Below are 18,428 nucleotides of genomic sequence, written 5' to 3' on the forward strand. Positions count from 1 at the left end.
ATCTTGATTTCTTAATGTGTCAAATTAGTATCATTGTCTTTATATGCAGAAGGAATATGTTAAAATAATGGGATGTTCTGTATTGTGACTGTAAATTATGTGCAGCTTATATTCTTATTATTCAGAGATATTGAATAGCTCTTAATTTAAGTTAATTAAGAGTTTGATAACTGATAAAGAAAGAAAAAGAGTAACGTTCAGTTTATGGGCATGTAGATTAATCTGCAAACTTTAACATATGTTAATCGTCCCACCAATTTGGCCCCAACTTCCTCCCGTAGGTCTCTCTCTTCACAGAGGCCAGTGACGTATAGCTGTTTTCTTTAGGGACGTAAACACAGTGTTGCTACTGTTGAGATCAGAGGCTAGATTGCACTTCATTAATGCTGAAATATGGATAAATCTCATAACCAACTCTCATTCTCTCTCCCACACACACACATACATACACAGCTGCTCCTCTCTTAGCTCTTAGCTTAATCCAGCCCATTGACTGATCGTCTATTTATCTCTTGAAAAGTTTAAGCTTTTTCTCTATTAAAGCTTCTGTGTCCGAGCTTTGTCATGTTGAGGCTAAAGTTCTCTAAACTACACTGAGATATTAAAAGAAAAAAGATAGATGCTTCTAGCCAGTTCATTGGACACATTTATTTGTTCTCCTGCCCAAAAATGCAAGGACGTTCTAGCTAGCATTTTAACTTGTGATTAATCAGAATTAATCACAGAATATTGTTGTGATTAAAGCATCTAAACTTTTTAATAGACTGACACCACTACAGTTAACACATTACCCCCTCCACTCTCCCTCCTTCCAGCGAGTTGCGTGTGTGTGTGTGTGTTTAATGTGTTGAATGCCGTTGTCCATGCCGACTTCCCCAGGATGTTGCTGCTGTGTTACTTTCCTCCTCAGCTCCACCCACCTTCTGTTCTCTCATGGTTTCAGTTCCCGAGGCAAAAGTATGGGAGGAGGAGTACGACCTGAACGCCGTGCGCCTCTGTTTCCAAGCAACCATCACCCTGTCCAGCGGAGAGCCGTACTCCCTGGAGCCTGTCGTCTCCCAGCCCATCTATGACAACAGTGAGTCTGCAGAACAAATACAAATACAAATAACCTGAAGTCAATCATCCAGCAAGACATGATATTAATAAGGATATTGAGCAGATATAATGAGAATGAAAATAGCGTGTTTGATTTCATTTGCGACTACTGTGCATGTGCACATTGCGATGGCGATGCTAAAAACAATATATTGTGCAGCCCTAGTTTCAGATAGTATGTTCTGTTTTCATATTTCACTGTAAAATAGCTCCACACTGCAAACTCTCACACTCTAAACTCTCTTATTTACCTTCTGAGAACGTCCGCACTGCAGCCGGCTGGGCAATAATGTCCATTAATGGCGCCTTGAAGACAGCAATTAGTCTGGCTCTGAACTCTGTGGTTCAGACAAAGACTCTGAACTGGATTGGGATTTAAAATAGCCAATACCCGATCCATTAAAATATGCCTGGGGCGGCCCCGATCCCGATGCACTGGATCAGATTGAGACGTTTTTACTCTCCACATCACCTATAAAAACCTGACACAGCGTTTAGTCAGTGTTGTTTTGGCAAAATTGACTTTTTCATATAAAAAAAAAGTCCTGGTCTTTCTCTAGGTGTTCTCTGGCAAACGTTAGTCTGACCCTCATGTTTTTGCTCACCTCCCATGAAAATCAAACGTGGTTGGTCTCTTTCTGATGGTAGGTGCTGTACTTCGATTTCAGCTGTGGCAAGATCAACCTGTAGGTCCTGTCATGACATTTCAGACTTCTTTACTCATCTTGCAGTCTGCTCTTGGGCTAAACTTGCTAGGGCGGCCTGATAGCGGGACGGCTGATTTCTAATTGTTCTAATTGAGATCTTTTTAACTACGTCTTTACGAAGGCCTCAGAGAGCTTTTTGGATCTGGCCATGGTGAGCCAGATCGGCAATCAAGAGCAAACCAAACTAAATGTCTAGGGTTTAAATAGGACAGGCTCCTCCAGAATCCTCTCTAATGATGTTCTAATCATCTGCAGCTGATTCTGATTGTAGACTGTGTAAGTAGTAGTAAATGGGGGGGGGGGTCTTAATGTTTTCCTCATAAGAAAATTTCAAATGACATTTTACAAATGTTATATCAGTATTGATCAATATTGCACACATAAAAAAAAACATTAATGTCCATATTAAAAAAAAAAACCCAAAAAACAAAGGTTTTCTTGGGGCGTTCTTATTTGTCACATGGCTGTAATTGTATATGCAGTAGCCGTCTATATTGAAACAGTATGATTGATTATTACTAGATTTTACACCGAAGGATGACTGTCCCGGCCCTGCTCCACACAGTGTGTTTATGTGTGTGCATGTGGTCTGATATGGAAAATATGCAAATTAAAACAGGTTTGTTTTGAGGCTGTTTACTGCTGTGCTCTAGAAGAAGTAGAAGAAGAGCTTTTCTGCATCCTTGCCAATAAAGAAACGTGAGCATTCGTTTATTTACAGCATCAAATTTACATGTCGCCACACCCAAAAACACTCGGTGAGTTAACCACACTGAAGTATCTGATGCTGATAATGTGTACATGCAAGCGCACACTGCTAATTTGTGTGCTTCTGTTTTTTCGTGGTTCATAACCAGAAGTGAGTGCTGAAGTGAAACTGTAATGTTCTCAGAAGTATTAATACCATGTTGTCCACCCCCCCCCCCCCCACCCCCCCCCCCTCCTCCCCAATTAGGAGCCCCAAACACAGCTGAGCTGAAGATCTGTCGGGTGAACAGGAACTCTGGAAGCTGCAAAGGAGGAGATGAAATCTTTCTTCTGTGTGACAAAGTGCAAAAAGGTGTGTGTGACTTTGCCTCGGAACGAAACACACACCTTTTATTGTGGGCGTCTGGGATGGTAGAAGCTCTGCTTTATTGGCTGGCCCATCATGGCATAGCAAAGCTTAGACTAGCTTAGCTGAGCTTAGCACACACTCTAGAGCCAAATGTTTGTGGACACCCCTTCTAATGAGTGCATTCATCTTCTGTCAACTGCACCCATTGCTGACACAGATGTGCAAATGCACACAGCTTGTCTAGTCTTTGTAGAAAAGTATTAACAATAGAATAGGGCTCTCTGAAGCAGATAAACATGACTCTATTGGTCCCGTTCTGTCTAATGCCAGGCGTGGACTAGAGGGGTATAAAGCCCCCCATTGAGATGTGGAGCAGTGGAGAACTGTGTTCTCTGGAATGATGGTTGGTCCTCCATCCAATACTTGGTTGGGATGGGTCGGGGGGTTGGGGGTGAGGTGGGGTGGTGATCATCCAGCATCCTGACCTCACTTGTGCTCTTGTTGCTGAATGCAGTGAAATCCTCACAGCAATGCTCCAAAATCTAATAGAAACTGGACAGTAGAGACAGTTACTCCAACTAAATCGGGAAAAAGAGGGATATGAGCAGGTGTCCTAATACTTTTTTTCCAAAATTGTTTCCTAGAGTCTTCCTGGATAGTCTCATTCCTCTCTGTCTCTGTTTGGCTCAGTGTGCAGTTAGCTAGCTAAACAGATTTAAGCCGGTTGGTGCTGTTAGCTTTTAGCCATTTGAGCCACTTGACAGAGACAGAGGCTTCCACAGCTTGCTCTGTTTCAGCCTAGCATTCTTCTTTAAGTCTGCTGTTCTCTTCTTCAGTCCGCCTAGCATTTTAGCATTTAAATGCTTTTAGCATTTAGCATTTTCAGCTTCACCCCTATATTCTTTTATCTTGTTGTCAGTAACTGTAGCCGTTCTGTCAGCTCCAACCACTCTGACCTTTCTGTTGACCTGTTGAGACTGTCGTGATGAAAATCGAGGAGATCAGTCCTTCTGACACCAACAATCATGCCATCCTCAAAATCACTAAGATCACATATTTCCCACATTCTGATGGTTGGTGAACAAGGCCTGAAGCTGCTGACCCGTATGTGCATGATTGTATGCATTGCACAGCTGCCACGTGATTGGCTGATTAGATAATTGCTTGAAATTCCATCTCTAATCGTACTAAAGTGCTGAACTCCACCATTAAACTGTTTTTTTTTTTTTTATTCCCATTTCCCTCCGCTCTCCTCGGCAGAAGACATTGAGGTGCGTTTTTTCCGGGACACGTGGGAGAGTAAGGGCTCGTTCTCTCAAGCTGACGTCCACAGGCAGGTGGCCATCGTGTTCCGGACGCCGCCCTACTGCGATACGAACATAACAGAGCCTGTCCGCGTGAAGATGCAGCTCCGCAGGCCCTCAGACCGAGAGGTCAGCGAGCCAATGGACTTCCAGTACCTGCCTCCCGACCCAGGTAAGCAATGATGTCACACACTTCAACTTTAATGGCCTTTTCTATAAGACACTCATATGCAGAGTTTACACACACACACACACACACACACACATGTCTCACTTATTATGTCTTTACACTGTTACACACAGACATTTTTAACATTCTGCCTGTGGAATCTGGACAAAAGTAAACATTTTAAGTAGCTTTAGCATTAGCATTAGCTAGAATGATAAAGATAAGTTAGAATGGTTAGTTATTAGGGGTGTAACGCTGCAGAGAAGTCACGTTTGGCTTCACACTGCAGTTTAGAAATTCCAAGTTCGGTTAAACCAAAAAAACTAAAGCAACAAAAAAGCATAAACTAGGGTTTGTTTGGGTTTTTATTTATTTATTTATTTATTTATTTATTTATTATTATTATTTTTTTTATTTTTTTATTTTGAACAGTCATACTAGTTACAGTTTGTTCCATCTAGTGCTGTATAGTCTCCTCCCTGAGCTTGCTGCTATATAGGATATAGTTTCAGTTTGTTCTACTTATGCTGAATTTAGACATTCGAAGCTTAAGCCCAACCTCCCCAAAGAAAAGACAGAGGAAAACACTCATTTGCACTCGCTGCAGTCAGACGTCAGTCAGCTTGAGCTAAGCTTAGCATGGAATGCTGATAACAGCTTAAAGCTTACGGTTTTCGGGTCGTTCCCCTTTACATTCGACAGTCTTTGCACGTAGGTTACCACATATACCTCTATTAGTATGTACACTAAACGTGCAACATCTGTACTGTGAAGGTTTGGGAGGAATACATGTAAACATGTACACATATGCCCCTAGTAGTTCTACTATTTAATCTCAAAAATATTACTAACTAACTAAATAATAATACTATTCTTATTTTTAATTATTCATTTTTTTGTTTATTTATTATACATTTTGAATCTCTGCAGGGAGGAAATTCTTTATTACATCTTTATACAATTAGCAGTGCAAATTACCTGGCGAATACTCATGGCAGATTTGTATATTGTAAACATTCTAAATGTTATGTAAGAGATAAAGTAATAGATTATAAGACATTATAGCAATTCAGAATGAAAAAAAACTGAGGATGAGCTTGTTATAAAATTGTTGTGCAAACCCCTGCACCATACCATACTGTACAGTTCCAGTAATTCTAATGCAGTACAAGCTTAATGCAATCCTTTGCAGTAGGAAAGTCTTGATTGGATCCAGTGATTCGAGATCGGGGCCTGATCCAGGCATTTGCAATGGAAAAGGATCTGATCCTCCTCCAATCCTTCCGGTCCTAGCCATAACCCCTGTCTGAGAAACCAACCCTATATAGTGTAAAACAGTCATTTCTAAATGTCTGTATAGTGATTAGTGATTTTACTGGTTTTACCTTGAGGCTGCATTATTTATTAAAACACAAAGATTGGACCAGGATCAGTATATCGGATGATAGTCAGCATTAAGAGACTTGGATTGGATTGGGGGTATAAATCCTTGATAAGGACATCCCCACCGAGTTTCTATATCATTTTTTTAGCATTTTTTGCATGTTTTTAAGGCCCTCCCACATGAATTATTAATGTGTTTAAAAGGTAAAAACTAGCTGTATGAATCACACACTGTCACAGATTATGTCTATTGTTAGTTACCAATAATTCACTGTACCACATTGCAAGCTTTTTGATTTTGAAGCCACACCCTGGAGCCCAGGCTAGATTCCTCGGGCTCACCACATCTTTAAAATGTAAAACCTCACTGTCGCAGTGTGTTTACACAGGACTGGTCCTACTGCTTTAAAGCAGTTTGGACTGGTATGAATGCATGTGTGTGTGAGTATACGGGAGTCCAGTGGGCAGAACTTCTCTAGAATCAGTTCGTTGAGCTCAGGAATGGAGCTGAAACTGCTCTTCCTGCTCCAGCGTTAACGCTGAGTCACCTCCTAAATCATGACACACACAAATACACACACACACACACGGACTGGTATGCTCACGTCATTGTGCAATAAAAAACACTGTGCCAGATTTGACCGGTTTGCTTAGTAAAGAGAAAATGCACCGTAGATAGACAGATATGTTTAATGAGTAACGGTGTGGGTCACTGGGTGAGCACTCTATACAGGACGTATGAGGTGGCGATGTGGCGACCAATCAGATTTATAGTTTTCCCCTTAGATAGAAGAGAACCATTGATTAAATTACAATCAGAATGTAGACGTCAGTATAAACGGAGTCATTCTGGGTGTTTTGGTGAAAATGGTTCATTTAAAAAAAACGCAGATTTCTTTCCAGTGGAGGTGATGAGAACCAGAGGTTACCATGACTACAGCACAAATAGCCATTTTATATATAAAAAAGTAAAGGTGCACATATCGGTCACTGTTCTATGTACATTGATAAGTATCCTTCACTTTTGTCCAATATGTGGTAGTGAACACACACACACACACACACACACACACACACAATAGTGAACTAGGGGCAGTGAGCACACACAGAGTGGTATGTAGCCAACTCCAGTGTCCGGGGAGCAGAGAGGGTGAAGGGCCTTGCTCAAAGGCCCAACAGTGGCAGCTTGCCGAGCCCGGGTATCGAAACCACAACCCTGTCATCAATAGCCCGGAGCTCCACTGCTCCTTAATCAGATGTGGCCAGTATGGGGATTTACTATCCAAATCGACAAGGGATTCACAGTACAAATACACCAAGTTTGGACTTGATAGGTAGTACTTCTCATGACTTGGCATGGTCGACTTGTTATGGTAGGACCCTGTTCTGTAATTTTGCAGTTGTAATTTGGCAACAGCAGCATGGTGCATAATGCATTGTGGGATATTATCCTCGATAACATGGCCAGATCAAGAACACATCCGGAAGTTCGTACTGTACTTGGCTGTACAGGGCTGTAACTGATGATGTTTTTTGAGTGTTATATTATTATATTATATATCATCTAATATTTTGTCATCTAAAACATTAAAATTTTGCTTTGCCTTACTACACCCTCAATGTATCCCTCCACCTTCAATGTTTTGTAAAAAAAAAAAAACTTTAACTTTAAAAATCTTGATATGTCTCAAAGTATTGTGATATTATATTTTGTAATACAGTATTGATTCTCAAAAACACAGTATTTACTTTTAATGAATCTATTTCTTTCAAAGATTGAACTCAGACAGTGATTGGATAAAAAGTCAGTTTTTCTTTTACTTAAATGTTATGCATATAATGCTGTTTTTTAACAGTTTTCCTAAAATTTGATAAATAAAAAGTGCAATATGTCGTTTTTCTTACAGTATCACATTATATTGCAGTATATTAAATGGTAACCCCTGTATCATATCACCAGGTTATAATACACAGCTCTACTATTGCTATTGATAACAGGGTTGTGGGTTCGATACCCAGGCTCAGCAAGCTGCCGCTGTTGGGTCCTTCAGCAAGGCCCTTCACCCTCTCTGCACCTCGGGCGCCGCACTGTCTGCTCACTATTACTGTGTGTGTTTGCTCACTAGTGTGTATTAGTGTGTGTTCACTGCATGGATGAGTTAAAGGCGGAGGCCAAATTCCACCTGTGTCCAACACAAATGGTGAATATGGTTGACTTGTCCAATGTGCTTTAAGTTCTGTTGCTTGTTAGCTTGTATATCAGAAACTAAACATGTCTAAACTGATCATCTGATTAACTGCATTTTTAGATTAAGGGTGACATTGTGTATGTTACACTTTTAAATAACTGTTACCTTAGTTGGAATGGTGCAGGAGAACAGTACAATCTTCCTTTCTGGCTGTTTGAGAGAATTGTTTTGGGGTTGTTTAGGAAAACACACTGTGACTCAGTGACCTCAGTGATTAACCAACGGACAAAATGACAGACTTTGCCTCTATTTCTTGTCTAGATGGGAGGGGTTATCCAAGTAAAAAAAAAAAAGAGCTATGGGTTTCTGGTGATTGTGAGCCATTACTCCCAATCCCAGCACAGAAACTTTAGCAACAAAAAGTAGATGAAAGATGTAGATTGTCTGATAACAAGAAATAGCACACTTCTTTGTTCATTCTGTGACTTGTTATTGTTTCCCTTGTCTGGGATATTACTAGTCACTTGTATTGACACAAATTTTTCATACAGGTTAATTTTGCACCATTCTGTTTTCATGTGTAAAAAATAATTATATATATATATATATATATATATATATATATATATATATATATATATATATATATTGTATATTATATATATATATTATCTTGTTTATTATTTGTTGAACAGATGAGTACAGGCTGGTGGAGAAACGGAAACGGACAGAGGGAATGCTGCAAAACCTTAAACTAGGCAACATCCCATCAGGTGAGTTTGACAGTGTTCTTCATACTGTTATTGTCCATAATCAGTGGGCATAAGAGGGTGTGAGCATTTTTACCATGAAGTCATTCATTTAGAATCGGAAACAGTGTGGTAATTGCTTTGGCCATTATCATGGTTTGTGATTTATACAATTTAATAAAACACAAACCATGATTTATATGATCTAAAACCAAACACCAAACTGTCATGTCTAGACGACTGGGTTAGAGCGTCTCCAAAACATCAGGCAGGCCTTGTCGGGTTTTTCTGGTATGCATTGGTCAGAACCTACTAAATGTGCTACAACAAAAGACAACGAGTTAACCAGTGACAGGGTGACCAGTGACAGGGTCTCATTGATGTGATCCATGGAGGCACCACCTCACAACTTACAGGACTTAAAGGATCTGCTGCTAACGCCTTGGTGCCAGATACCACAGGACACTTTCAGAGGTTATGTGGAGTCCATGCCTTGAAAAGTCAGATCTGATTTGGCTGCACAAGGGTGACTACACACATTTAGGCAGGTGGTGTTAATGTTATGGCTGATGGATGTATACACCTCAGCACTGTTTACTCTCTACTGTTCAGAATATCACACTGTGAAGGACACATGTTCTCCTGGAAAGTGCTGGTGCAGTATATCAATAAAACTGATAATCATATCTTCTCTGCTCTTATTGGAAATGTACTGTAATAACATTGTTGACCTCATTTGGGTGTAAATGTGTGTGTGTGTTGTTTATTTAGGTCACATGACCGAGAAAAGGACATTCAACGTTGCAAGAAGAACAATACCTCCTAAGCCTTCTGTTACCGCTAGTGCTCCACTTGGTAAATACTAAATTTTCTGGAAGGCTTAATAGCTGGAATCTACCAGTCAAAAGAAATGTGACAAGGCAATGTTATGTATGATTTGTATTCATTTTTTATATTTTTTAAACTAGGTTTGGATTTTTGTGATAGACAAAGCTTTACTCCTATTTCTAACTAACACAGCTGGAATCACATGGTAGTGCATTAAAGAAATAAGATGTTACATTTGAATAATTATTGTTAATTTGATAGATTTTTGTGTTTAGTGTAACTCTATCAGCGGTCTAATGTGCTAGCACTATGGCCCACGGGTCTCAAGTTCAAATTCCGAGCCATGCCGCTTTGCCATCAGCGTCCGGAGTCCAGAGAGAGCACAAGAGGCAGTGCTCTTTCTGGGCAGGTAGATGGCACTCTCTTTTTCCTCATCATTCTAAAGTGATGTTGGCCAGCACAGGCGTCTATTAGCTGGTGGGGTGGAGCTGGGCACCCGGCGCTTTCCTTCAAGCGTGTCAGCTGTCTGGTGAGGCCGCATAGGCGGAGGTTTGAAAAGAAGCTACGAATGGGTGGGTTAATTGGCAGCAGCAAATTGGGAGAAAAAGGGGAGAAAGTTGACCAAAAAAATCCTTTGGCATTGATTTCCATGAACTTAATGAATAATAATCTTTAGTATATAATAAAAAGTTTATTTTAATTTATTTAAATCTTTTACTTGAACCTTCTCTCTGTCTCCCTCTAGTGGTGAATCCAGTGGCTGTGCCTTCTGTTTCTACAGTGAAGCCTCAGTCCTTTTACAGCCCTGCCCCAGGCCATCTGTTTGCTCAGCCTAAAGTAGAACCAGGTCCTGCACCCTCTTCTGGAGATTGGAAGTTCCTCAACAGTCTGACTGTGCAATCTAGTGCACCTCCACAAGCCTCCCAAGACTTCCACACTGTAAATCTGTCCGACCTCCACGACTTCTCCTTCAGTGCTTTCCCTCAGTCCGCTCCAGAGCAAGCCAACACGGGGGCCAGAAGAGATGGACCTGGAAGCAACGTGACTGGAGCTACTATGGCCCAAGAAATCCAAAACAACTTCAATGCCCCATGCGGCGCAACGTTCCGGGAGGAAGCCCAGCTGGACGACGGTGAGCTCCCAGAATTCCCCAGCTTTTCCGAAGCCCAGACGTCAGATGTGGAGAACATCAACATAGAAGATTTCCAAGCACTGCTTGGCCAGAGCGGCATAACTGGGGAAGGATCCTTAGGAATTCGGAATACCGCCGCTTCCGCCAGCTCGGTGGCTCCTCCGGTCTTGGATGCTGCAGCTAGCAACAGCTTGAATCAAGCGGGAAACAATGCAGGGAACAGTGCGACGACATGGATGCCTTTTCCGCCAGCCATCATGAACCTGCTGCAGAGCGAGCAGATGGTGGACACCCAGGCCATTCCCCCTGGATCTCCAGGCTTTGATGATATGGATATGATTAACTCCATGGAGGAAGACCGCCTCATGTCCATTTTTAACAGCGATGCCCAGGTCAGCTTTCTGTCTGGACATCCAACTTAGGTACTACTGGCGTGACCCATAAAAATATAGACACATCCGACTGTCCGATCGACACCATCCTTACATCGGGACTGACTATGCAAAACTCCAAGAAGGGAAAAATGAAACAGAAGGATTATCTTCCTCCTTTTAATATCTCTTATTTACTTCATTTTGCCTCCGTAAAGAGGACCTCCAGAGGATCTGACGTATCAGCTTGTTGAAGATAAAGATGAGGATGAAACTCCCCATGGCTGTTTCCAGTTTCCAGAAATACAGTCAGCAAGATTTTAAAACAGTATCTATTGGAAATGTATATTTGTCAGCATCTCTGAACATTCTAATGAAGTTATAGCACAGCTGTATACTGCCTCTGATATGGTTCTGATAGACTTTAAAAATTTAGCTGCATTTCTACAGAGCGCAGTGTAGCTGGTACACTGATTAATTAATAGTGGGCAGTGCAGGCTCAGCGCTTACAGCACCGGGATATTAATGGCAGGGTTGTGGATTCGATACCCGGGCTCAGCATGCTATCACTGTTGGGCCCTTGAGCAAGACCCTTCACCCTTCCTGCTCCCGTGCCACCGCAGCAATGGGTGCCCACCACTCTGGGCATGTATGCTCACTAGTGCATATGTGAGTGTTCACTGCATGGATGGGTTTAACACAGAGGCCAAATTCCATCTGTTTTCGACACAAATTGTCTTGTCTAGATTTATAGGGACTCTTGAGCCAATGCTAATATCCTATATCATTTTTCAAGTTTAATCATCAGTTGATACCAATACATAGACATTAGGTGTGTAGCTAGTGATGACTAGGGGTGTAACGGTACTCAGAATTTGCAGTTCGGTTCGCACCATGATTTGGACCTCATGGTTCAATACAAGTGTGGTACAACGTGAAAAAAAAAACAGAACAAGACTAACCCAGGGTTTTTTATTTAATTTGAACAGTCGTGCAAGTTACAGTTTGTTCCACCTAGTGGTGTATAGTGCTTCCCTGAGGTGTTAATTAAGCAGCAAAGTAAATGTTAGCATGCTTAATGTGTTTATACACACACACACATGCGCATAAAGGGGGGGGGGGGGCAAGACTACAGTTACTATAGCAATGCTCCTAAACCACTACAGTTCCCACAATACCATTCGACTCCAACGCCTTACAGCTTAAGGTTTCGGGGGTGACCGCAGGTTTGTGATATTACTGTATTAACCCTATCAGTACATACTATGTATTCTTTGCTCGACTGCATGCGCCGAACCATGTGCCTCGTACCATATACACGTACCGTTACACTCCTATTCTTGATAAGATAATGTTGTGCGTCCACTGAATATAATTTTTCTTTGTAGTTTTGTTTATTTCGTTTATGTTTGGTTTATTTTGTGTATTTTTGTATCGTGTTATGTCTTGCAGTACCGCATTTAATATTTTAACGGTGTAATATTTGCAGCTACAGCTGTGCCTTGTAGTGTCCGTCTTGACGGCGGTCCAGAGAGCCCAGCGCTCAGCAAAATAACAATAATAACGAGCTGCAAAATCACAAAACCCATCCACCAAAATCACAACACCCGTGCTTCGTTTCTCAAACGTGCTGTTGCACAAAAACACAGACGCCATGCAGTTTCAGAAAGTGAACACCACTTTAGAAACACTGCAGATCCAGTCACAACACTGCGGAAGTGTTGTTTCGGGAGGACACTGCAAGAGACTGGAACCCTAAGGCGCCGTCCCACCCCACATACTACCGCAATACATAGTATGTAAATGTTGTGCACCACCATTGGAAATGTGTGAGCATCGTCTGTAAAGTACAGAAGTGTGTGATTTGGGATGTAGCCTGAGGCTACGCGATATGTACACAGAACTAAATGGAGCGATGATGAAAAGCCCTGCAAATTTACGGACACGGCACAAAAACGGAAGCGCCAACTATGGCCACATACATTTAACTGTAAAATGTAGGAAAAATTTATATTACCTAACAGTGGTAGGTATTTAACGTGTAGTGCCCATGAATTTGCAGTGCATTAGGAAACATAGGGCACATGCTGTGATGTTGATAGATGTGTTTTGCGCTGGACTTTCTCGACCACTGTACGATCTAATGATCTAGATACAAGCTAATATGTTAGCCACAATACTGTGCTAGTCATCTCCATTCAAGCATTACTGAGATATGTGCCATTTATTACATTACGTACATTATCCGATACTGGTTTGAAGTATAGCTATAGTATAGCCAGATACTATATCTATACCATATCTCTCAGATGCCGTTCAAATTTCTAAGCAAATATCAACTGACACGATATGATGATATGATTTTCCTGGTTAGCTGTAAAATCAGCTTATTTAATACAGACAGTAAGTGATGCTGGTTATCACTTAGTCAGTATTAAAGGTCTACCAAGTTGATCTGGTCATTAAAATGGTAGGCCAGTTTTTATAGGGATTTGCTGCCCCAGTGCTTTTTACTATTATAAAACCCATGTGCCTTCATGTGATTGCCTATTGCAAAGGTTATACCATTAAGGCCGTGGCTAAGCAGGCAGAGATAGCTCCGGTGTGGCTTGTTCGCTAACTTTGCTGATGTTAGTTTTGTATGGAAACTATTGATATATTTCTTTGACAAATTTAACAAGGAAAAAGACCTTGTGGAAAAAAAACATTGGGAAAACTATGAATCTTTACCATCCAGTAGTGTACTGGTTAGCGCTGTTAGCTCATCTATTGTTTTATTCTTCATCTGTAGTTTTTAGCTTTGCTGTCTGCTAAAAATGTCTAAAAAAGAAATCTTGGCAGAAATGGGCTCGATCACACTCTGTGGTAAATAAATCGGAGCTTTATGGGCTATAGCAGCCATATCGCTTTGTGGTTTCTCATCCTTTTTCAGGGATGTCCACACAAGTATTAAAAGAAGTGAAAACCACTTTCAGTCTGGTCATGTTGAGCAGTGTAGCCTGAGTGCAGGTCAGCTTGTAGGGCCTGTCAAAGCAGGCTCAGAAGGGAAAGCTATATCGTGGTTTAGTGAGTTAGGTTAGGTGAAGAACAGATAACTGCCGGATACCATACTTACATGCCGAGAAATGTATCTCAACACCAGCTTCTGCTGGTAACAGGTTTCAGATGACCCAAGCTGGTTCTTGATGGTCAGGGTGGTGAAAAGAGCAACATATATATATATATATATATATATATATATATATAGTGCACTGAAAATATGTATTTACCACAGTACGTGATTAGGGCCATTATTTTGAAACCCCATTTATTTCTGCCATTCTGAATCCAGTGTGGACTCGGAGGGCCGAATATATGGGCATAACAACATGGCGCTGACTGCAGAATGATGACACGACTTCAGAAGAAAAAACAATAAATGAGCAGTACTGGATGCCTGTAAAAATGTCTGCCACTGAAACTGATGTTAGACCCAGATTGGCAAATATGGGCATAATGGGGACTACAGAATAATGCGTGACTTCAGTGGTCTGTATACATCCGCACGCTACAAATGGGTCTTTGAGTAATATCACAAAAAGCACCGCTTTTGGTTCCATAAAGAACTGTTGGGGTAAATGGGATCTGTGAGTGTGAAAGGACTTCTTAAAGGTTTGAGAGGGGGAAAAAAATAATTATATATATATATATATATATATATATATATATATATATACATATATATATAATTACCAATGGAAAATTATTCAGTCACAAAAATGGTTCTTTATGAAAGCAAAGGTATTTGCTCTGTGGTCTCACTCAAAGAACTCTTTTTTTCTGAATGTAGCCTTTACAGTACTAATATTAATAATGTATCGGTGCAAAGAATTTTCACTTGAAAACTGATGTTAGTCCCAGAGTATATAGAGTAAATACGGGCATAATAAGGACTACAGAATAATTCTTTAAAAAAAACAAAAAACAAATACAGATTTGTTTTACAAATGGTTCTTCAAATGATGTCACCAAAGGAACCACTTTTGGTTCTGTAAAAACTATTGTGGTAAATGGGTTATAAAAAATGTAATAAAAAATATGAAATATATATGTAATGTAATGTATCTAATAAGTAAATCCTGATCCAATCCTGACCAAGTGGTTCTGTGAGCGTTTAGATTATTCCAAATATTCACAGGATTTACAGGGTAATCAATCAATTTATTTATTACATTTGTTTATATATATATATATATATATATATATATATATATATATATATATAAACAAAAATTAAGATATATATAAAACCAAAAACAACCACACCACAAGCCTTCCTTCACACTAGAACACAGAACAACACCTGCACAACACCTTAGTGATTACCTTGTAAAACCTGTGAATATTTGGTTTCATCAAAACAGCTGAGCCATATATATATATATATATATATATATATATATATATATATATATATATATATATATATATATACACACACACACACACACACACACACATACACACACACAATATATATATACCAGATGAGTGTATGGGGAATATTGGAATATTTGCCTATCAAACATGTTGCTGTGCTACACAGTTGTTTGAGGTGTTTCTCACTGCTGCCTAGTATGGCAATATTGCCAGTCATCACTTATGGCCTGTGGATAAAATGAGCTTCAGCATTTATCATAGTCGTCTTCCTTCACCCACAGTTTCTTTTCAACTTCACTTATACTCCTACAAATCGTTTCCATCTCATCTGAAAGGAGGGAGGGAGGAAGGGAGTGTGGGTGGAAGGAAAATATTGTCCACGGTCAAAATCAGTTAGCATCGTATGTTAGATGTAATCCAAAGATTTTTCTTGTAGTTCATTTAATTGGTGCCAATACATGTTATTGGTATCGGAGGGGGGCGAGGGGGAGAGTGTGTACAAAAGAGTTTATTTACGAAACGTTACAATATAATGCAAAGCAGTAATCTAATGTTAATTTCTGTCATATATTCAAATGTTCTTTATGCATATGGGTTTTCCTTCAAATCCAGAGGGGCTGAAGCTTTGTACATAAGACTTTGTACATAAGAAGAGGATATCAGAGTGCATGTAAAAGCCAATGGCAGCAGAACAATTCTGATCTACTGCTATTGTCTGTATCGGAAGACAGTTTTCAGTTTCCCTAAAATCCTGAATTAACAGTACTTTTCTGGTTTTCTGTTATTCTGATTTTTGCCAATGAGATTATTGTTGGTTTGGTATACAAGGATAGCCATAGCATCATAAACTACTAGTACACCTTCACTGTTTATCTACCATGCCTGTTCTTGTCCAGTACAATTACATCATATATAGCCAATGTGTAAAAAGTGTATGTAGGTTTTGATACTGCTTTTGATCAAATTGCAGGAACTGAGGATGAATGTTGTTAAAATGTTTAATTAAACTAGCTTTTGAACTAGAGTGAGTGTGTGTTGCCTTATTTATTTGCCGATCGTAATACACTATAGGACCTAAAGTATGTGGACACCCCTCCTAATCATTGCTAACAATTATATAAAATGAAGCAGGCTTTGACTTTAAACATGCCACTGCCAAAAGATATCTTTGCCATAAGTCTGTAAATGACATTTATGCCCCGCTAGAGCTGCCCCAGACAACTGTAACCGTTGTTCCTGTGAGCTTAAGGCACCTTGGAGCAACAGTGGGTCAGCCACAAAGCAGCAGACAACTGAAACTTAAGGATCAAGGCCTGCTGCACACAAGCCTAACATCACTGTGTTCAAAGCATGCCACCACTGGACTCCCTGCTATCATGCTTCGCTGTCTGGCTGTCTGATGAATTGAATCTGGGTTTTGTGGACACCAGGACAACACTACCTACTGAACTTCATATTTGGATAGGTAAAGGAAGAATGGTGGTCTGGGGCTGAAGTTTGGAGTTTGGGCTCAAGCCAAAAGACCCTTTTTTGTTCCAGCATGACTGTGCCTCTGTGCACAAAGCGAGATAAGACCATTAATCGATAAACCTTGAGGATTACAGAGTCTGTTATAGCCACAAACACTTGGGCCAACTCCATATTAGGGCCCATATCGGTGTGACAGTCAGGCAGCCACATACTTTTGGCCACACAATGCCTGAGGGGTCTCTTACTCCATTATCTATGCCATTTAGTGAGTAATTTTACTGTTCTACCACTTAAGCGTCTATCCCTAGCTTCAGTGCTGAGTCACCCAAAGCCATGAATTACAGTGAATACACCACAACACAGCCATGAGAAGATGAGGAAAACACATTCCCATCATCCTCTGTAAAGTCACAGAACACATTCCCATCATTCTTTGAAATACGCTTCTGTTTTTTGGGGTGTTTTTTTTTTTGATAGTGTGCCCACCAGAACGCCACATCAGTATATTGTCACTGTCCAATGAAAACCATGTATCTCTAAAATGCTCTTCAATCTGAATGTTAGTCAATGTAAAATAAGAGCTTTTTTAAGGTATTTAGAGCATTTCCATTGGTCTATTCAGCGACAGCCCATATAGGTTCCACTGCCCCAGTTTGCTGGAGGAAATGTGGGTGCCAAGACGCAAACCATTACCACATCTTTTGAGGATGTCCATGTATTAAAACATTTGGGGAAGATTTAAAGAAGGTTCTACAGCGTATATTTAGAAGGGAGATTCCTTTAGTAAAGTACTCTATTTAGGCTATGTTCACCCTGATATAGGACAAATAGATACATAATTATTGGCTGTGCTATTGACATCCTGTAAAAAGGCATTGACCAGGAAATGGTTGCGACCAGATGGACCAGCTCTGGATGAGTGGATAGAAATAACTAAAGACGTTCATATAATGGATACCTTTTTCAGTAAATGCAAAAAACACTGAAGTAAATGGATAAAATATTTATCATAAACAAGACCAGGTGTAATTACAGGACCATTAGGATAATGTAATGGTGGAAACAGTGCTGTTCTTTTGATGTTTGTTTCCTTGTGTTTTTTGGGGGAACTTCAAAAGGTTCCTCAAAAGGTAAAGAAGATTTAAGGAAACCGTATATATATATATATATAGGGGCAGTGGTGGCTCAGCAATTAGAGCACCGGGCTAGGGTTGTGGGTTGTAGGCTGCCACTGTTGGGCCCTTGAGCAAGGCCCTTTACTCTCTCTGCTCCCTGGGCGCTGGAGTTGGCTGCCCACTGCTCTGTGTGTGTGTGTGTGTACTCACTGCCCCTAGTTCCCTAGTGTGTGTGTGTGTTCACTACCACAGATGTGTTAAATACAGAAGACACATTTCACTGTACAGTGTACAGTGACAAATACGTGCACCTTTACAGATATATATATATATATATATATATATATATATGTAATTTTATTATTATTATTATTATTACTTGCTATGCCTCCATAAACAGAAAATTTAAACGAAATAAAGCGAATTCAAACCAAAAA

At 40.2% G+C, this 18,428-nt stretch overlaps 1 protein-coding gene across 1 annotated transcript in view; it reads left to right on the forward strand.

Moving 5' to 3' along the window:
• rela (v-rel avian reticuloendotheliosis viral oncogene homolog A) overlaps nucleotides 1-16,430 on the forward strand; it is a 40,666-nt gene extending 24,236 nt beyond the window's left edge. The window contains exons 6-11 of the mRNA XM_072669733.1: nucleotides 944-1,078; nucleotides 2,761-2,865; nucleotides 4,123-4,338; nucleotides 8,603-8,680; nucleotides 9,428-9,511; nucleotides 10,230-16,430. Of these exons, the coding sequence (XP_072525834.1) occupies nucleotides 944-1,078; nucleotides 2,761-2,865; nucleotides 4,123-4,338; nucleotides 8,603-8,680; nucleotides 9,428-9,511; nucleotides 10,230-11,038 (1,427 nt within the window). The 3' untranslated portion in view covers nucleotides 11,039-16,430. The remainder of the gene's footprint in view (nucleotides 1-943; nucleotides 1,079-2,760; nucleotides 2,866-4,122; nucleotides 4,339-8,602; nucleotides 8,681-9,427; nucleotides 9,512-10,229) is intronic.
• Nucleotides 16,431-18,428: the final 1,998 nt, after the last annotated feature.

Source organism: Salminus brasiliensis, chromosome 24 (genome assembly GCF_030463535.1).
Source record: "Salminus brasiliensis chromosome 24, fSalBra1.hap2, whole genome shotgun sequence".
Lineage (NCBI taxonomy): Eukaryota > Metazoa > Chordata > Actinopteri > Characiformes > Bryconidae > Salminus > Salminus brasiliensis.